We start from the raw sequence: 21,826 nt of genomic DNA on the forward strand, positions 1-21,826 counted from the left end.
AACTGCTATGGAAGGATTTGTGTTTTGAAAGGCAAAAGAAATCAGTAATGTGAACCCCTTTCCTTCAGTCTCTTACATTCATTCTTTCTTTCTTTCACTTTGAAGTAAATGTATATTTCAGGAGCTGTTCAAAAGCAGCTTATTTAGCTAATTGTTCACAGCCTGCCTTGGAAGCTTCATTGTTTTCTTGCCGCTTTGGTAAGGACCATGTGACTAATGTCAAGTCTTCATGTGTCTCCTCGTGAATTGCTTGCCCTTTTCTTAGGCAAGAGGGCAGTGTTGAAAAAATAAATCTATTTCTTTTATCTCATTCGAGCCAGGCATTCTATTTGCCACCACTGTTCAAAACTTTGGCTTTTCCTTTGACTTTGAGCTCTTCCTCACCTTCTCATTCATTTCTTGTATCAAAGCATCTCTATTGCCAACTCCAAAGAATAGTTTCTGTATGGCAAACTTGGAAAGCCTTGTTTTCTTAAAACACATTGCTTGTCAAGGGGAAGCTTTTGCTTCCCAGCTTTTCTAAGCAGAAGCGATAATGGCTATCAGCTTGCAAAGTTCTACTATTGCGAGTTATAAATGGAATTCACCTTAGAAGTTTTAAATGCTCTTTGGAACTGCCTTCCCCTTCCCTCAAACAACTTCAGTTAAATTTGCTTTACTGCTAGAATGCCATATTACTTTTTCTAGTTAGCTGCATCGGAATATACAGATCAAAAGATCATGAAGTAAATAGGAGTAGATGTTACCAGATGACTAGTTGTCTGAGTTAGAAACCACAAGTGTAGAAAGCTGGGGCCGTGAGTGTTGTAGACGTATTCTCTGCAATACAACCATTGCATTTTGTAGTGAATCCCAAACAAGAAACAAAACTTCATAAAGTAGGGGTAGCCAACATGTTGTTTATGTATATATATTGAATTATGCAAAAGGAGAACAACATAATAAATAACGTCAACATAGAAAAGTGAAAAAGCATTAGAAAATCCTCAGTATGCTACCCCAAACTTTCCTGTGTCCTGTTTGGTACTGCTAGCTTTTTGATTATTAATGCTTGAGGTCTTCAAGCCACAGGATTATGGGAATCCCATTCTGGGTCCTATGCAGTAGCACTGTGCTATATTCACTAACACCCTCCAGCTATACCCTTCATAACTAGCATTCTGCAAATCTTGATCTAATACTTTCATTTATAGTCACTATATGCATATTATTTATATTCACCATAGTCACATTCCGTAGTGTGTGTATATCTTATGTTCTTACTGATATTTATTTAAAAAGTGTATTACTCCCTGCTGGGATATGCAAAATACTGAGCTTTTGACTTTTGTGTTTTTTTGCATTTGCTTTGGTGTGCGCTGTGGGTAAAACCTCAGTGCCTAGGACTTGCTGATCGCAAGGTCGGCGGTTCGAATCCCCGCGGCGGGGTGAGCTCCCGTCGTTCGGTCCCAGCTCCTGCCCACCTAGCAGTTCGAAAGCACCCCTAAGTGCAAGTAGATAAATAGGTACCGCTTTATAGCGGGAAGGTAAATGGCATTTCCGTGTGCGGCGCTGGTGCTGGCTCGCCAGATGCCGCTTAGTCACGCTGGCCACGTGACCCAGAAGTGTCTTCAGACAGCGCTGGCTCCTGGCCTCTTAAGCGAGATGAGCGCGCAACCCCAGAGTCGGACACGACTGGCCCGTACGGGCAGGGGTACCTTTACCTTTACTTGGTGTGCTCATTGTGAATTGCAGCCTTGGTAGAGTTTTTATTTTTTATATTTAAAAAATATAAGCATCCAGGTGTTGTAAGAGCTTTAGGAAATCAGTATCATCATTGCATTGGGAAATGAATAGGCCATCAAGAATTATAACAGTACTATGTGCTGGAGGACCTTGTTTTTATGAAAGGAAGGAGATACTTAATTGTATTAGAATATATTTTGCTATGTTCTGGGTATGAGAGGCGCTTCCTTCCCTTTATAGTTCTTAGTTGGAGGGGGATGTGGTACTTCTGGTCCTCCAGATATTGCTGGTGTATAACTCACGCCATCCCTCACTGCTGTCTCTGTCAGCTGAGGCTGATGGGAATCTGAATCTAACAACATACAAAGGTTCACAAGTTCCCCATCCTTAGGAATTTGTGGAGTAACCTCTGAAGAAAACATTCCTTCAGTTACTGTCCTTTGCTTCCTTGCTTCCTTGCCCCCTCCCCCCTAATTATGGAGGCACTTAATAACATCCAGGACTTGTGGAGCTTCCCAGCATGTTCAGTGGCAATTAGAATAACATTGGCATAGGGGGGATAAACTTTCTGTGATACAAGGCAGTATTAGGTCTGTAATTGCCTGTGCAGATGACACATCACTGTTCCAGAGATCACGAAAGAAGGTGGCGGGGGGGGGGGGGAGGTCAGATTCCATGTAATGAGGCTTTTCCTGCTGTGTTACTATATCCCTATGACTATTCTTCCAATTCTTCCCCTCCCGCTTGTAGTTTCAGTAATCTCTTCAAAAGGCAATAAATTATTTGGACACCCCTCCCCCGGTGATATTATTCATTTATATAGATTTATCACCTGCCCTGTTTAGTAGACTCACTGTTGAAACTAAAGGCATGAAACTCTAGTGAAATGGAATAAAAAAGTTCATCAAATTTAAACTCTGCTGACTTGATCCTAAACCATTAAAGCAAGAGCAACCTGGTTGATTTTACATTGCTTTTGAAATGTCCTCAGGCTTGTTAGTACTCAGGCCACTTCAAGGTAAAGTCTGAGGCACCTAAGTCCAACAACTTGCTGAAGGTAAGCAGGTTGGGTCCTGTCAGTGCCTGGATGGGTGACCACCTGAGAACCACATGTATGCCACCTTTGGTTCTATGATAGAGGAAAGGAAGGATATAAATGCAAGAAAATGAATCTTATCACTGAAACTGCCAAACCATTTTCAAAGATCACTTGACCTACTTCAATTTGTCTTCAGTGTGCGCACACTTATTTTCCCCCACTTGGAAAATAGAATTATGATAAGTTTATAGTTGTATCCAAAAGACACCTTTTCCTGTGTGAACCTGCCTGTTCTGAGGTCCTTTTCCAGGTTCCCCCTTCCCATTTCAGAGTCTAGGGTGGTGACTACTGGTGAAGAGCACCCTGGCTGTGGAACTCCCTCCAGGTGCTCATTAGCTTGACCCTTTCATTATTATTGTTTAGGCACCATATTGTATGCTCTAGCCAAGGACATGTATCTCTGTTAACATCTGAACCTTACTCATATGTGTTCAGGACCCTGAATGTTTGGAGAGAATTTTGCTCTGGTGCTAGGCTAATCTCGTCCCTCTGTTTTGCTGGAGGATAGGCTGCTGTGAGATCAGCAGACTTGGCATGGGAACTAGCATGTTTTACCAATTATATAGGAAGACAATGTGGGTAACGCTAGAGACTTTGGCTTGGTATCAGAGTGCCCTTGTAAGTTATCCAGGAAGAAGGAACAGACGACTCCAGAAATTTTACAAGGGGGTTTTGTGCATAAAGGTAGATAGAAAATAAATTGCAGATCTAAGTATTTAAGGCTGTACCAAAGGAAAGGGGAAAGGAGAGAAAAGCGAGGGTGGCAGCAAGCTAAAGGCAATTGTGCACTGATGCTTCAGTGCTTGGGAGAAGAAGGAAGGGAATGTTGAAAGTTGATGAGAGAGGAGGATGAGAAGGAGAGGGATGTAGAAATATTAATACTACCGTACTTTCTTTATGACCTGTTGGAGGGTGAGAAAGTTGATAAATCCTCATTTTCAAGGCTTTGTTGAACAGAGATGGTGGCATTTGACACCCAGACCAGGGCTTCCAAGAGAATACTGGGGAGGCTAGCACCCTGTCGGACCATATTTAAGGAGTAGACACAGTCCAGAAAAGGAAAGTACATCATAAACAAGGGTTCAGATCTACAGGCAGGCAGAGAGAGAAACAGCTGTGGGCAGTGTGGATGCCAAACAGGATTCTCCTGAACTAAAAAGAACAAAGACTAGAGCAGTTATAGAAAACAAAAACTAGGGTGGCTGCTGAAGGGGGAATTTTCTGGAGAACAAAAGGGCTTTTCTGAATAGAGCTGCTCTAATCTGGATGGGTGTTGAAAGTCAAAGGATTACTCAGAACTCTCAGATGCCAATGGCAAGCAAATTGTTTTCCCGATTTCAGTAGGAGCTGGGGGAACCTTGGCTTTTGTGAGTCTAAGATGCTCCTTAGATTTGGGGGGGGGGGAGGGCCAGGATCCTTTCTTGCTCATGTCAAAAGAAGTTGGCAACTAGTCCTGCAAACACACCCTGTTCTTGCCAGTTGACTGTCATAGATGAAGGCTATAATAATAATAATAATACAGAATGAGAGATGTAGGAGACAAAATGGAGGCAAGCTAATGTTCACTGGCAACAGTGCAGTCTTACCTTGTCCGCCTGTGCTATAACTGCACTTAGCAGCCATCGGCTTTGGCTGCTTTTATTTGTAATTGTACTGCTGGTTTTTATTTTCATTTTAAGCCCTGCAGTTGAGTGTTTATTATGCTGCTTGTTTTATAAGCCAAGTTGTTTTAGAGAAGAATGGTAGGGCAATAGAGTGATTAAATCAACGGTGCTAAAATTCAAAACATTAAAATACTTTTATATTACCATACTTAAAAGACTAAACAGTAGATAATTAAGAGTTCCAATCTATTTGTAAATTCTCAGCTAGGCTTCTTCTGCAAAATCTCCTGCGATGCTAGGTCTTTGAGGCTTATTAAGTTGCAAAGTGGAACTTTGGCTAACTCAAAGAAAAGGGTTCTTTGTACTTTAGAGCACAGTTTGTCATGCAGTTCACATCATTTGCATGTGAAGTAAGAACTCCATTTCTAATCTATTTTCACAGAAAATGTTGAACCCAGTGTTTAATGGGTCATATCTCTGAGCAGAATGTTAGGAACAAATTAAGGGAGGGCAGGGAATAACATTTATTTGATAAGATCAGTTTGGGGCCATTTCCCCTTATACAGTCATACCTCGGGTTAAATATGCTTCAGGGTAAGCATTTTCAGGTTGCGTTCTGCAGCAACCCGGAAGTAACGGAACGGGTTACTTCCGGGTTTTGCCGCTCGTGCATGTGCAGACTCTCAAAATAACGTCACGCTCATGCGCAGAAGCAGCGAATTGCAACCCGTGCAGACGCGGTTTGAGTTCTGCTCAGAATGCGAACGGGGCTCCGGAACGGATCCTGTTTGCATCCAGAGGTACCACTGTAAGTGATAAAGGGACTTCTCTGCATTCTCTACGAGGCAATATGTCACAGATAGCAGCATTGTTAGGGGGAGCAGGGGGTGTCCATTTTTTTAAAAAAAAAATATCTTACTGTGCAGGAGCTAACTTCTTGGGTATGTTTTGTTTCCATTGCAGGTTGCATTTTTGAAGATGTGAAGGAACCTGGTCTGATCCTTTTGAAAATAAATTCCTGTCAAGATAACCTTCAGCTACAAAGAACTGTGGATCTAAGTTACCAAGTGGAGATGCCCCCCCCCCCGAAAGTGATTGTGAAGTTCCTAAGCCAAAGGAAAAAAGCAGTTAATTGTATATTTAACTTGCTGTTTGTTGACTTTGGAGTTTGGAGAAGTTCAAAGAATGTGATGGAGGCAAGTTGGTCAAGCAGAGAGGCCAATTTTGCAAGGCTTGAGTTCAGAGAGCAGCTTAATTTGGGATGTCTGGAGTCTTTGAGATCGCTTGTGAAGAACTACTAATTCTCCAAGGAGAAGTCAATTATCTTCTGCAGCAACTGAAGCTTTAAAAAAAATAAAAATCAAGGAACACACAGTGGCTGACTTGCCCTTCTAGGAAACAAAATCTTCAGAGCTTTGTGAGCCCTTGACCTAATGGAATGTGAGTGGGAAAGGGAGTGACAGAGGGTGGGGGAAGGAGGTTTGCCTGCCCACTATTTGTGGCTCAGATTCTCCCTCAAGGGAATCTCTCACCCTCAGCAGAAAAATGGTTTTCAATCCCTGCTTTTATGATAAATTTTTTTTTTGGTAAACTGTGAACCCTCATTGCCAAGAAAAGCCTAAAAGTTTTTAGATTTAACAGCAGATTATTCCAAGGTAATGTTGGTTAAGGGCTGGTCCCTGCATGTATTTACAACACTTGATTTCTGAGATTAATGTGTGAGCTGTCTGCATTTAAAAAAGCATTGACTCTGAGATGATATTGAAGTGATGGAGCTGAGACAGTGTGTCATGTGCTGGATCAACAGCAAATGTTCAGGGTGCTGGGTTGCAGAAAGCATCAGTGGGACTTAGTAACTCACAGAAACATACTTGCTGCAAAGAGAGGCTGAAGCGCCACAGGGCTGCTGTGTGATGTATTAGAGACCACCATATTAATAAGTGCCCAAACTACCTAAGGCTGCCCTTCTTTGCAAATTTGAATGGTTTTCTCCATTTCAGCTAAATGGGAACACAAGGCCATGTCTGCAGAAAGGTTGCAGTGTATTTTGTGCCTCGAAAGCGCAAGGTATAATGTATTACAGAGCACTCCAGTGCACCTCCTGAAGGCAAGCAGACCCCCCAGGAGCAGCACCGTATCAGGGGTTGTGCTGCATGGCTTCTCTGTCTCGGTTGCTCATGGGTCCAGCTGTAGTGTGGAATGCATGACTGATTGCTCATGAAAGCAGTGTGTAATTGACCCATGTAAAAATTCCAGTGCACACAAACAGATGCAAATCAGTGTGCATCCTTATCATCAACAATAATTTTCTGTAAATGTGCAAAGGACTACAACATACATCACACTATTAAGATGGCATTTTTCATGTACAAAATTGTGTCCTGACACTTGGCAGAGAATTCCATGGGAACTTTTTTTGGGGGGGGAAGTTTTACTTTATTTTAGCCCAGCACAAAGGTGAGTGTACACAGCAATTCCATTGCATGGCTTGTGCAGGCTGTTTTCTCAGATTACCAGACTTGCCCTTTAATAGACTTTGATTTATGTGGTCCTAATAAGAGCGGAGCAGGCAAAGGCCTTTATTTGAGCATTGAAAAGAAAGCAGATATGGGACAATTTACAGCTTGCGCTTAGCTGCAAAAAAGGTCTTTTGCCAAATGACTGAGGAAATATATTTCAGGCTGATGAAAAGCCACTAAATCTGGAGAGCTTTAAAAAATAAATGGCATTTTAAAGGGGAAACTTGAGCTGCTGTTGTAGCTCATCCTTACTAATTATTAAAATCCTATTTTGAAGCTGTGATTTACAAACATAGTTTGACTGTTGTGAGCTCTCTTCAGTTTGTGAAGAAAAAAATGTCAATTCCCATCCTGCAAATGGATATGTAGAAGACCTGGAATTTTTGCAACCCTCTGCTTACTCTGCCAAAGAGGAAATGGGGAATCTAATTTGTCATCACTCATGAAGCAAGAGGACGTCCCAAAATGATGCTCAATGTAAAAATAAATTTGCTATTTTCCTTGAAGGAAATAAATGATTGACCATTGTCAGAAATTCTTTAGATCTCCCACAAGATCTCTCAAAAGTAATGAGAAGCTTGTTTGCAAAGATAATAATTTTGCATGGGCAATATACAACAACAGGCAGTTTAAACCTTATAAGAGAGGTGCCATAATTTGCAAGATGTTTCATATCTATAGTTTATACCTATTACATTACATTATTACAGCGATGGGAGAAACCATAATTACTTAACTCTGCTTTGGCATCTCGGTAATGGTTGCCTGTTTGTGGAATGCATTCCCTGGTGACATGTGTATGTCTTCATTAACTTTCAATAAAAAACTTTAAAACATTTCTATTCGCTCAGGCATTTAGTGGCTAAAAGATACTGTTCCTGGAAACCTTGAAATTATTAGCTATGAGGGTATGTGTTAAAATGTTTAAATTGTTTTTAAATAATTGTTTTTAAATAACATTCTTACCTTATTTTTAATAGCACAGTTTTACTGCTTTGTGTCTGCTGCCCTTGGCTCCTTTGGGAAAAGGGATGGGATGGAAATTTAATAATAAATAAAACTCATCTCCTTCCTCCAACCCTGGTTCCTGTCTCGAGGGAGGTACACAACTTGCTGTCCCCTCCCCCTGGCTTAGCCTTGGGGGGGGGCTGCCTCTGCCACACTCTCCTTGAAACCATGCCAGTCCCTGACAGGTGCCTTATTATTAAAAAATTATCACCATCTCCACTGGGTGGTTACTATTTCCTCATTATTATTTTTTTCATTTTTGAAAAGGAAGGGGTTTGCAGAATTGCTTCCCTTCATTGTTCTCTCTATTTGTCAAAAAGCTGCTTCAGGAACTCTATACCCAAAGGCATTGAGGAACTTGAAGCTGTTTGGCCAGGGCTTCCACATGAGAAGGTTACAGTGAAAAATGATTCCCGTCAAACGAAAACTGATTTGGCATCATTAAATATGGGCAAGGTGATTCACATTGCGCAGGCAGTCAGCCACATGTCTGTGCGCCCATAACTTTCAGAGCAGTTACCTGGCAGAAACATCCCTGGACTCTCATCTGTGAACACTTGTTTCCTGTCAAATTATATCCAAATATGCTCTGTTGCATTGACAGTTTTGTCTTTTTATTTTTGGCCCTCCATCTCCTTGTGCCAAAATTTCTCCTTGAGCCTTAAGTAAATTTTTGAATCTTTTTCAGTCTTTTATTTTCCCCAGACCAATGTTGATGTGATGCAGTTTTTTAAGTTGTCAAATGACGGCTAGAAGATATTATGTCCCAGTTCCAAACATGCCTGTATAGGGTTGAAGCTTTGTTTATTAAGGATCCACAGTGATTATATACAGCAGACCCACTGCTCCAAAGGAAATTATTCTGTGCTAAAGATCTTGGCACTTTTTATTTTAAAGCAACCTAAATCCCTCTATCTTCTTTTTTTAATGCTGAATTTTAATTCTGATAATTCCAAATTCGCTCAAAATAGACAGCTCTTCCGAGTTTTTGCGCGTACATTGACCTTTGAGATGATCAATAATGGTTTCTTCTGTTACAAGTCACAAGGGGATTACCTGGTATTTAAAACAAATGGAGAGTATAGACCAGTCTAGTTTTACTTAATTTTAAGTGTTGTTTCCAATAGTGTCTCAAGATTAAAAACAAATAATTGATGAATAAGTAAACAGGATGGTTTAAAATGTGTTACTTCATTGAATCAATTTGTACGCAAATCCTTGAGAAGCTGTGCAGGTATGACTTTAACTGGACTGAACTAGTGCAGAGATGCAATGGAATGCAGTTGTTAAGGTTGGACTGTGACATTGACAGGCAATAAAAGATCCAGGTGGCTACAGGCAAACCAATTCAGTAGGACTTGGATTTAGAGTTTAAACATTTTGTAGGGCAAGACAAAGTCATCCTAACCTGTGATGACTGCTTGATGAATGCTGTAAGTTCAAAAAGAAGAGGGAAGAAATGAGTTAAGGAAAGCAATCTGTTATGCATACTGATTAACCAGATAAGTGGAGCTAAAGAAAATGTAGGGTTATGTTGTTGTTTTTGTTTGTTGAGCAATAATTCATTTCCAGTGGTTTTGTACCAGGGATAAAAAAGCAGGTAATAGATATATTTTCCTCTCTCCGACATAATCATGCCCCAGTTTCAGAATTAATGCTTTTGGTAAGCGCTTACTAATAACACTGAGCAACACTGTCTAGAAAGTAGGATAAAAATACACCAAAACCAGGAAGCATCCAGGGATGACGTGCAAAAAAGGGAAATGAATCTAAACAATTGTTAAACTTTTTTTGTGTGGTTGAACATCTTAGAATGTATTATAATAAAAAATTCTAGTGTGTCCCCTGGTAAATAAAGTTCAGACAGCTGTGTTCGCCATGAAATATTTAAAAGTACAGGTGGAGGTGGTCCTCCCACATGATTTTGCCATACAAGTTGTTTTCCAAAACAGAAACTTTTAGATAGGTTAAAAAACGAAGAAATGGGTACGGTCTTTGAACTTAGCTTTTTATTATTTTTTAATTTGCATGTGTCGTGGCTGTTTCTAGTATAAAATAGGTTTTATTATTAGATATCTGACCTGTTAGAATGTGTATTTTAATAAATGAAAGTTTTTATACTTTTATGTGTGAACAGTTATTATCTTTTTAGAGAAGCCCTTGACAAAGGCATTTTTGGCTGAATCATGTAGGGCACATTGTATAAATAAATAATCCGCCCCTTCTTTCTTTCTTTGGTTATCTGTGAGATTCATTTCTCTTTTTTTCCTGTTTAAAAACTGTATTTTCTGAAATGCACTCTCAAATAACTCATCTGAAACATTTTGCTTGGAATGACTTCTCAGGACATTTTTATGCTGCTACTTCTCTCTCCTCCACAAAACCCACCATAAAGTTCTTGGCACAGCCCGTTACTGTACTTATCCCCTGTTGAAACTACATACCTAAGTACATATGACTGAACTGAACATACATTCCTTCCCCTTTGTACCTTAATTCCTTATCTTTGTCAAATCATAGACCAGGAAAATACACATGGTTGGACTCCCATCAACTGCAACAAAGATTCATGAAAGGCACCATGTTGACTACCTATGCCTTAGACTATAAATTACTTGTGGAAGGGGCATGTCATCTTGCTGTTTAGTCTGCAAAATGTCATACACACAAATGGGGCTATATGGGGGGAGCTGGAGCTCAGTGGTGGAGCACATACTTCTCATACTGAAGGGCGCAGATAAAATCCCTTCATAGACCCTCGAGAGCTTCTGCCAGTCAGCATAATAGATAATGCTGAACTAAGGGGATCAACTGTATAAGATAGTGACTCCTATATGTACCGAACAATAAACACAGAAGCCTTGTGTACCTTGATGTCAGCAAAGCATTTCTAACCACTAAATACTTTCTGTCTGTTTGAGATCACCTAACTAAAATATGGACATTTGCAATATCTACTGTTATTTTCTATGTTCTTGAATTTGCTGCTTTTTTATTATGTGTGATAGACACATCTGTGCCAGTCACAAGACTCCATATTCCTATACCAGCTGGATCCTCATCCGATGAAATATATTACCTTACAAATTTTGTATCATTCCTACAGACTAATACAGTGATAAATTTTTATATGATCTTGAAAAGGAGGGCAGATTTGCAAAACAAAACATTTCTCTTCAACCAGATCTTTGGCTGATTAATATCCTTCAGCCTTTTAAATGTGTTTGTGTAATGTTTTGTTGCCTCTGTTTTGACTATTTGTTCTTTTATCTTGTGGTTTTATCTTGTGAACTGCCCTGAGATTTTTTTGATGAAGGGCAGTGAAAGGAAGGAAGGAAGGAAGGAAGGAAGGAAGGAAGGAAGGAAGGAAGGAAGGAAGGAAAAGTAAGAAAGAAAGAAAAGAAAAGAAAAGAAAAGAAAAGAAAGAAAGAAAGAAAGAAAGAAAGAGAAAGAAAGAAAGAAACTTTAAAGTTAATTCAGTACTGGATAACTCCTGACTTCAGGCTGAAACAGACCAATTTGTCTTTTACAGGGGGAGTACATTGGAGTGTGAATTCTGATTATTCAAGCATCTGCACACAGCCGTAGGGATTTCTTTTTTTAATTAAGAAATGCAGCCTGCAATAATCTTCTATGAGTACCGGTGAGTCGCATTTAACTCTAAAGTCATTAGGAATGTTAAAATACCATGTACAGAGAGAATCTTGAGTCTCAGAATGCACCAACACTGAAGTTACTGTTTTTGCTACTTACGTTTGTGATATAGTGTGCGACTGTTGTTCCAAACAGATCGTGCATGGAGAAGCATCTTAAAGAAATACACAACCAAAAAAAATGATGCCAGATGCCATATGACAATTTTTACAGGATTCAAAAAGGAAGAATGGGCTAGGACTGTCACTGCTCTTAAAACAAAAAGACAGGATCTCCAGGTGGTGACCTGTCGACTCATGACAGAAGAAAGACAGTTTATTTTATGGTTTATCAGTCTCCTTGTGCAATAAGCCTCTGGCTATATATACCAGTATATATATTTAAAGGAATTATGGTACCCAAACACAGCAAAATGCAAATGAAATGTGAGATTTTTATCCCCATTTGTATTGTAATGTGGGGAGCTAAGCTCTTTAAATTGGCTGTTTTCAGCACAGTTTCACTTAACTCTATTGCACACATGCCAACTTCTATATCTTCTCAGAGCTGGCAGGAGAGATAAGGTACAAATCAGATGTGCATTATAGATGTGTCAAATCCACACTGATGGCAACTGCAGAAATTTGCTAGGTACAAGACCCCCTCCCCCACCAATTTGCCATAACAGAAAATCACAAGGCCAATCACTATTGGAAGTCTATTAATTCAGGCTGTTTTCTCAGAAGAACCATGACAGTGGTGGTGCCCTGAGCCAAGCAGAAAAGATGTGTGAAGTCCAAACAAACACAATGAACCACCTGATCTTTCCTGCTTTACTAGAAGTTGCTCAGGGGGGCCTGTATGGGCTCTGTCTGTAAATATACGATGCAGGCTCCACAACTGAGAATGTGCTTCCAAGGTGACTCCTCCCCCCTTCCCACACACATCAGCTCCTGGTAGTCTCTAGGCCAGGATTCCTCAAACTCGGCCCTCCAGATGTTTTTTTGAGACTACAATTCCCATCGTCCCTGACTACTGGTCCTGCTAGTTAGGGATCATGGGAGTTGTAGGCCAAAAACATCTGGAGGGCCGAGGTTGAGAAAGCCTGCTCTAGACCTAGTGGGGCAGTTTGTGGCTGGGGCGGTTAGGTAGGCAGGATCAAAAATTCCATATGAGTAGGGTCAAGAAGGTCACGCGGGTGGGGCAAAGTTGTTCTGGTTTTCTCCCCATCCTCCTCCCTTGCAAATACTAAATATGGATACTAAAGCATTACAGTTGCACAAATAATTAGCCCCTAACTAAACTGAAAAGTGTATTACCTTGATTTAAAAGAGGCCCCTCCTGTCACAACTTCTAGTGTGGTTTAATGTGACAATAACCATACATATAGGTACACAAACACACACATACATATGTGCACATCACAAATTAGTGTCTGGTGATCAGGTAAGTCTTAAGACCTTCCCTTTTTGCCAGACCTCTGCAAGGGATCTAGTGTACAGTTGTATCTAATGGTATTTGAGTGGTGATCTGCTTGCACAATGGGGCTGCCTCTCCCCACCCCCCCCAAAACTTGTTCCAGAGGCGTTCCGAAACTGCTGCAACAGATTTTGAGGTGGGGGAGGGACGGCCAGAGAGAGAAGGGGACAGTTCCATGGAAGTTCCACTGTGCAAGTGAAACATCAGTACAGTGGTACAGTACCTTGGGTTAAGAACTTAATTCGTTCTGGAGGTCTGTTCTTAACCTGAAACTGTTCTTGCCCTGAAGCACCACTTTAGCTAATGGGGCCTCCTGCTGCCACTGCGCCACTGGAGCACAATTTCTGTTCTCCTGAAGCAAAGTTCTTAACCCGAGGTAATATTTCTGAGTTAGCAGAGTCTGTAACCTGAAGTGTATGTAACCTGAGGTACCACTGTATTTGATAAAACATCCATAGCCTCTGGCTGACTTGTTTTTGTTTATTATTACTGTACTAATTTCTTTCACTGACTAAGTTGGATTTTAATCATTATTCTAACTATTTTGATTGATGTCCTTTTCATACTTCTTGCTTCACTAAAATACCATGATTGTTACTTCATCATGTAACAGGACTGCAGTGGTTATATTTGCAGCTGTGGATAATTTCTAGCCAAATTAGGGTTGTCGTCTTTTTTCCTGACACAGTTTCTCTGTCAGCTGCTTGACAGCAATTAAAATGGGATTTTATTGATACAAGAATGTCCCAATACACTCCAGCCTATTCCAACCTATTTCTTTGGCAGATACTGTGCTAATGTAGCTGCATAAAACATTTCAATTTGGCATTCCTGCCTAAGGTGCTGGAGAGAATCCATATGAGCAAATTCTGGGTGATTTGATTCCTCCCAACAGCAAATAGTTTGGGGTGTTAACAAAACTCAACAAAAACTAAGCTCAGGTATGGCTGATGAGTAACTGAAAGTGTTTCCACAAAACTAACGGAACCTCAGCACTTATGTAAAGCTTCCACATTCTATGTGTGTCTTAACATAACAATTGCCACAAATTTCTCAGTAATGCTGGCAAAGATGCCAAGCTCTTAGCCAAGCAATATCCTCAGTTTAAAATGCAGGGCTTCTGCAAGGCTTCTACAAGAAGCAACATTCCAAATTTTTAAAAAATTAAAAATCAAATGTCCTTACCATATATTAATTTCCTTTATAAACAATGAAAATACATGAATATTTGTGCAGAAATGACTGCACAAACTTTATTTAATTTCAATACAGAAATAAAAATTGTGTTTAGAATCCCATACTATATTATTACAAATAACTTTTCTGTTTATATATTCATTGCAGATGCCTGACGTTCAAAGACTGGGGGGCGTTAACTGAACCAGCCCTCTTCCTATGTGTAATACAGTATTTTAACATAATATACAAAAGCTCTTGAGAACTGGCTCTCAAGAGTGCTTACTGGAAATCACATGGGTGACACACTTCAATCTATATCAAAAACACTTAAGTTGCATCTAAATGCATTTTTAGAACTATGTTATGTAGTCCTTGTGTTGCGACTTTCAAATGCTAGTATTCATGAGTTTTTCTCCAGTGGTTCAGTATGATAAATGATGTTATGCATGCTAATTGAGTCCATATATCTCCTTAATATCTAAACTGTTTTCTGGCATTTCTCTGACTCGGAAATTCATGACTCAGCATTTGCTCACACTGTGCACAACACAGTGCTTCCCTCCTATTAACACATCTCTCAATTCAGTTATCAGCTGGGAGTTTGGGTTTATGAGGATTTCTGATAAATGCAACAAACTATATCATTTTAATCATTCCTTGTTTTGTTTTTTGTGTGTCAGTAGTTTTTACTTAGTTATAAATTTATAAAACAAAGGCATTGTTGATAACTCTGTGAATATTTACAATCTGGATTGTTTGCTGATCTAAACTGAAATATTTTGGATTTATTTTGAAGATTTACTTCAGAATACAACTAGGAAGAGGGCACTTTACATACTCAAGCTGCAATGTTGTCATCAGTTGCCATTGCCACAAAAGCATCTCATCCATACTGCTCCAGAAGTATGCTGTTTAGACTATTTCCACCAGGGGTCAGCAAACTTTTTCAGCAGGGGGCCGGTCCACTGTCCCTCAGACCTTGTGGGGGGCCGGACTATATTTTGGGAGTTAAAAAATGAATGAATTCCTATGCCCCACAAATAACCCAGAGATACATTTTAAATAAAAGGACACATTCTACTCATGTAAAAACACAGTTTCCTGGACCATCCGCGGGCCGGATTTAGAAGGTGATTGGGACAGATCTGGCCCCCGGGGCCTTAGTTTGCCTACCCATGATTTCCACTGTGGCTGCCACAGAGGCATCTGATCACACCCAAATGGGTTATCGGGGTGACGTTTGGGGGAAAGACTTTTTTTTTAGTGTCAGTGATACAATTGCAGGATGAAAAATGACGGCGACTCCTTTCAGGACCTTGTAATCTTACCATCTTTATTGTAATTATTTTTTCATCTTATTACCATGCAAGCTTGTTGGCATAAACAGCTGGCATGTAAACATTTGAAATAAAATAAGCAAGTCTAGTTATCTATTTAAATCAATTATATGTGGGGTTTTCTTCACCCAAAGCAGCATTTAAAGATATAAACTAAGCACTTAAAAGGGGTATTTCCATTGCAATGCTTTTCATTCATGAAGAATGCAGGAAACTCCATTGTTACAATGCTGTAGTGCTTCTTAAAGCCACCCATTTTGCTTAAAAAAACATGAGAGTAAGGGATTAACATTCAAGCAACTTAAGTCCTTGCACCCCAAAATTGATCATTGTACAGTGGTACCTTGGGTTACAGACACTTCAGGTTAAAGATGCTTCAGGTTACAGACTCCGCTAACCCAGAAATAGTACCCCGGGTTAAGAACTTTGCTTCAGGATGAGAACAGAAATCGTGCGGTGCGGCGGCAGCGGGAGGCTCCATTAGCTAAAGTGGTACCTCAGGTTAAGAACAGTTTCAAATTAAGAATGGACCTCCAGAACGAATTAAGTACTTAACCCGAGGTACCACTGTATTGGTTTAGAAGGGACTCGCCAATAATGGTAATAATGCCACAAGCCGAAGCAGATACTGTCTTCTCTAAACATTTTTTCTTTCCTATTTGTGGACTGTCAGCTAGTCTAAGAGTTTTAACCTGAAGTACCACTGTATATACTTTACAGGCTCCCAACCCAAGCACCTTACAATATGAAATATTGCACAGGGAAAACAACATAGGAAAGGGGCTGAAGTGGAAATCAGTAAACAGGCTGGGGTAACCTGTGTGGTCATTGCGAAATTCCCTAACACAACTAGGCAATCATGTCCATTGTAAGAACATCTGTGGCAAACAACCGACTCCTGCAAAGATCTCCAGAGTTTCACCGCTAAATCCCCTGAGTTAGTGTTTCTGTAAATACATGTGTAAATTTCAGCGGCAACACTCAAATTTGGTGCCCCTTGACTTCTCACACTCCATTCTAAACAATAGTTGTGGCATCCCCTGTAGCGCCCCTGAGGCGCCACATCCCAGTGTGACTGAACCGCTCACACTCAACTAAATCCACCTCAGCTGGATTCCAACAACATCTGGAGGACCACATGTTCATTCCCACCAATAATGCAGTTTCCAGTCACCTGCGCAATATTACTCAGCAAGCATCCTGTTACCACCAAACTCTATGTATTTATGTTCCCAGCAACAATATAAACTTTTCATTTTCGGTTGTATTGGTTCAGAAGAATGTCATTGTATGCCTGTTATTTCTTCTGCATGAAGGCCAGTCAGACTGACAGTAGTGCCAGCTGCTGTCTATCAATGTGCATGAGACTCTCTTCAAAAGCCCACACTCCTTTTTGAAGCATCTCAAATTTTAGGAATGGAACTGACAGAGCAGCAAGAAAATCACAAGTCTTATGTCAGAACTGCAAACATGATTTTTTTTAAAAAAAATTTGCAGGGTCTCTCACAGTCTCCCTCATAGCCCATGCTTGCAATATATTTTTGGTGAAATTGAAGTTGTCCAAGGCTTATCACTGAGGTTGTTGATTGTTTAAAGGCAAAAAGAACCTGTATGAGAACACACACACTATGAAGCGAGGGTGAATAAGAGACAATATGAAATGGAAGGGAAGCTGGCTTTGTAAAAAATATTCAGAAGGCAAACATTCATTAGGAATAACATTTTACACAAATGCAGTCTAACGGTCATGCAGCGTGTGGTTCTAACTTCAGCCTAAACTTCCGAATTCTAATGACTATTGGTCAGGGTGTGCTTCTATCTGCAGCTGCAACTAGTCTGTCATGTCAGAGCTATTCCTACAAGAATTGGGACACTGCTCAGAAGCTGAGCTCATTATCCTTAGGTGTGAGATCCCTTTATTGACCTGTCCTGTTTCTGCAGCTAATAGAACTGTCAGCTCTGCTCTCAGTCTCACATCATCTTTACCAGAAACCTGTTAGTAGCTTTGAAGGAAGCATGAGAAATGGGACATTCCAAGGGCACAAAACTTCTTAAAGGAACATGAATTTTTATGCAAAGTGGAAGTCGTCTCATAATGAATGAAACTTTTTAGTGGATACCGACAATTAGAAATCTTAATTTTATATCTATGATGAGAAATGCTGGCAAGTCCATTGGCTTTTTTGGTGTTGTACTTAAGATTGGTATTTTCAACTTTTTTGTGAAATATGTTTTTATTAAATATACACTTTCAATGCAATGCAATCCATATCAACATAGAAAGAAACTCCATTGAGTAAGTGGTTATAGGGCTGCCACCTGCATCCATTGTTTTAATTTAAACAATATGTCAGAACTGCGCTTTCCACTTCGGATTGTCGTCACCCACATTACAGTATACTAGAATGTGACTGATGGTATATTTCATTTTACTGCTGGTGAACTATTTCTGCTATTCAGAGCTAACAAAGCAGCTCTCCTGCAGCATATTTGTTAGGCTTCTCATGCAATCTGGGTTTTTAAACAATAGACTAGATTTCAAATATTGCATATAAGCTTTTGAAAACTGGGGTGATTAGTCTTAGCCAAATACTCAACTAGTAAAGGTAAAAGGACCCCTGACCATTAGGTCCAGTCGTGACCAACTCTAGGGTTGCGGCACTCATCTCGCTTTATTGGCCAAGGGAGCCGGCGTACAGCTTCTGGGTCATGTGGCCAGCATGACTAAGCTGCTTCTGGCGAACCAGAGCAGCGCACAGAAATGCCGTTTACCTTCCTGCCGGAGCAGTACCGATTTATCTACTTGCACTATGACGTGCTTTCGAACTGCTAGGTTGGCAGGAGCTGGGACCGAGCAACGGGAGCTCACTCCGTCGCGGGGATTCAAACCGCCAACCTTCTGATCGGCAAGTCCTAGGCTCTGTGGGTTAACCCACAGCGCCACCCGCGTTCCTAATACTCAACTATTTGATATTAATTGATTTTGAAGTCGCATATAGGTTCTTTTAAAACAAATTCCTTATTAATCTTACTCTATTGGTGTCAGTCATTATTACAACAGTGCTGTTTTGTTGTTTAAAGTTTCTAGCATGCTTCAACTCCCTTTTCATAAAAATATTTGTAAGATGTAATTGCTTTTTCAGTCTTTGTTTCAGGAAGCCTTGTTCCTACCCACCTCCTGCTGCCACATTTTGTGTGTGTAAAATGTGCTGGTTTCCAGTTTTTCAGAAGCAATTTAATGCATCTAACTTCAAAAGACAGTTTAGTTCTGTACTAATGCTATCATCAGCATTTATGCATGCAATTTAGTTGTTCAGGTGATGCTCTGCTGCTCTGTTCAGTTTTGCAACTGTAAAGTTGAAAAGCAGCTTGTTAATAGAGGTAAGCAAATCACTGCTAAAATTGTAGAGAGTGCACTTCAAAAGGGTTTGCAAAATTTTGAGTGACAAGCTCAGCCTGCTCTCCTTTTGTAAATTTGACTCTCAGGCTTAATGTTATTTGGCATTTTTTAAAATAGTGAACATATGTATCTTTGACAGTAGGTAACCTCTATGCAGCAATAAATGCCTTTGATAAAGACAATGCCCCTTTTAAAATGACACACTAAATATGGTGTGTCCACTTCTGTCCTCTAAGTGCTTAACTGGAGTGACACTTGCTTAATAGTTACTGGGTGTGAGATATCCTCTTAGTCATCATGTGATGCCTATAGCAGCCTTGTCATCTTTCTAGATCTTTCTAGCATAGTTTTCTGCATTCCAAGGACACCCACAGCATTAAAAAGGACCTTAAGAAGCACAAGCTGTAAATGTCTCAAAGTGACTCTGCTGTGGTGGCACATGAAATTGCATGGACTCTTGAGAGAACTCCTAATGAAAATGTAATGTAAAATAAAATAAGCAGACATAAGGATATACTGTTTTTTTTAAGCTCTTGGGTTACTCTAGTGAGTCCTAAAACTGGGGTTGTTCCTTGGACCCAGTCCAAGGTTTCGTTTTACCCTCTGTGAATTGAAATTTTGCCCCATCCCAGTGTCTTATTTTAGACATGAAAATAGCATTGAAATTGAGAAGGCCCTGTTTTCTCACTTCAGTTTTAATTCCTGTCACTTCTTTAATCTTTTACAACTCTAGGCAGCCAAAGGAGATAGAAAAAGCTCTCCATCAGGTGGCAGCAGCTCAAATTATGCACTTCTATATGTCTTCCCCCAAAGTACAAGGGGTGGCTATCTCTCCCCAGTAAGGATTCCTGTTCTCTTTGTGTTTCTTTGTTGCGTATCTTTCAAAGCCTCATTTGATAGTGGGTCATATCACCTAGATAATGCTCATAAAGCTGTTTTTAAGTTGGTTGTTATGAGAGGAGAAGGTCACCATCCCATTTATGATGGATGTTTGGCTCCCTTATTGGGACGAGAGATCTCCTTTCTTCTCCCTGAAGTCCTGAAGCTACTAACATGAGTTTGACCAAACTGCGGGAGGCAGTGGAAGACAGGAGTGCTTGGTGTGCTCTGGTGCATGGGGTCACAAAGAGTCGGACACGACTTAACGACTAAACAACAACAGACAAAAGCTGAACAAAATGCTTATGGGCATGTGTTATTACTTTAATACATATGGGAGGGGGGAAGCCCCCCTCTAGACTCAGTCCTCTCTTGCCACAAAACCAGCTGATACTGTTCTTTGATTTGTATCGCTTAAGGCTCAGGTGTTTCTACTGGAGGCAGAGACATAGGGAAACATGAAGCAGAAAAGCAAAATTACTTGATCACAGTGCGTTAACAGAGATTCGTTTAAAAGACGGAATATATATTTGACTGAGAGCTGCTGATGCTCTGGCAGATTGAAAATCATGTTAGCAATGTGGGGGCATGTCAAGATAAATGAAGGGGGGGCACATTATGGATGCTTTTCAGAGTGATTAAATTTTTCATTTCAAATTCCAGCACGTTTGTTCTGCATGAAAGGCCGTTGCAAGGAGTCCTGGTTATCGCTAATTGATTTTAACCTCACAACTCTATAGGAAACCACAGATGTTAGCTGCTTCATTGCGGCACTCAAATTTTCTACGATTCTCACAAAAGGTTCAGGGTAATTGCAAGATATGTCTTGTAAAACCAGGGATTACTTAAAGCTATCCACTGAGATTTGTTGCATGGAAATCATTAACGTTAGGCGTCTAAGTCCATTAAATGAAATGAACCTTTTATATTTGTTCTGGCATCTCTGTCCCCCACCTCAGGTTGAGAAGAATATCGGATATTAACTTAGAACAAAGGAAGAATGAAACTCCCTCTGTTTCTTTCACTCAGAGCAGAAAGATGGCTATTAAAGCACTTCTCTGGGCATCGGTAATTTGTTTTCTTCACACATAATAATAAAAAGATGCTTGCAAGAACCTAAGAATTCCTTATGTGCATGCATTTAAAACTCATCTTGGTTCATACAAGAATAGTAATCACTATAATTCCAATGACATTTCACACTAGCCACTAATCCTGAAAATATGGTGTGTCTGAAAAGGCATGCCTGATTTAAATCTGCATCCCATGTTACAAACTTACTGAGATGGTCTAAATTTTTAAATTTAATTTAAAACTTTAAAACATTTTTACCTAGCATTAATTAAGCTACTAACATGAATTTGACCAAACTGCAGGGAAACTCCGTTAAGAAATTGTAAAAATCTAATGTTTCTATAATTTTTTTTCATAGGTTTCCCTCCAATTTTGCCTCGAATTTTACTGTGGAATTTGAAAGTAGTTCAGAAATATGTGAGCTCACCCTGTGCTCACTGAGAACACTGAAAGGTATTTGTTGTTGTTTAGTCGTTTAGTCGTGTCCGACTCTTTGTGACCCCATGGACCAGAGCATGCCAGGCACGAAAGGTATTTAACGTCCTTCAAAATAGTCAGTGGATATTTCACTTGCACAGCAAGGCTGCTACTAGGTCCCTAACAGGCTGCTTGCATAGGTCCATAACCCAAATTCACATTTCTTTGCATGTAAACAATACACATTTAGGCTGACTTTTGGAGGGAAGACTGCCAGAGCTTTACTTGAAGATAATCACTTTTAAAGGGTCTAAGAAATCTCTCAGAGTCTAGGACACATGGAATGATCCCCCAATGAGATGCATATTATTTTCTTTTAGGAAAGGAGAACCTCTTCCAGCAGGCTTTTGGGTGACTGATGTAATTTAGGAACTGTTTTCCTGCTGTTGCTTTTTTATTATGACTTGTATGGA

At 40.1% G+C, this 21,826-nt stretch overlaps 1 protein-coding gene and 1 long non-coding RNA gene across 5 annotated transcripts in view; one reads left to right on the forward strand and one right to left on the reverse strand.

The window, feature by feature from the left end:
• The window catches only part of UBE3D (ubiquitin protein ligase E3D), a 48,118-nt gene extending 42,318 nt beyond the window's left edge, over positions 1–5,800 (forward strand). For both annotated transcript variants that reach the window (XM_081904916.1, XM_081904917.1), the window contains one exon: positions 5,392–5,800. In XM_081904916.1, the coding sequence (XP_081761042.1) occupies positions 5,392–5,412 (21 nt within the window). In that variant the 3' untranslated portion in view covers positions 5,413–5,800. The remainder of the gene's footprint in view (positions 1–5,391) is intronic.
• LOC309366387 overlaps positions 1–21,826 on the reverse strand; it is a 58,687-nt gene that overhangs the window by 27,162 nt on the left and 9,699 nt on the right. Inside the window, exon 5 of one of the 3 annotated variants that reach the window (XR_014166675.1) lies at positions 20,141–20,293. The exons of the other annotated variants lie outside the window; for them this stretch is intronic. This is a non-coding gene — a long non-coding RNA (uncharacterized lncRNA). Of the gene's footprint in view, positions 1–20,140; positions 20,294–21,826 lie in introns of those variants that run through there. 3 annotated transcript variants of the gene reach the window in all.

Source organism: Podarcis melisellensis (assembly GCF_964234715.1).
Source record: "Podarcis melisellensis genome assembly, chromosome: 3".
NCBI classification, from domain to species: domain Eukaryota; kingdom Metazoa; phylum Chordata; class Lepidosauria; order Squamata; family Lacertidae; genus Podarcis; species Podarcis melisellensis.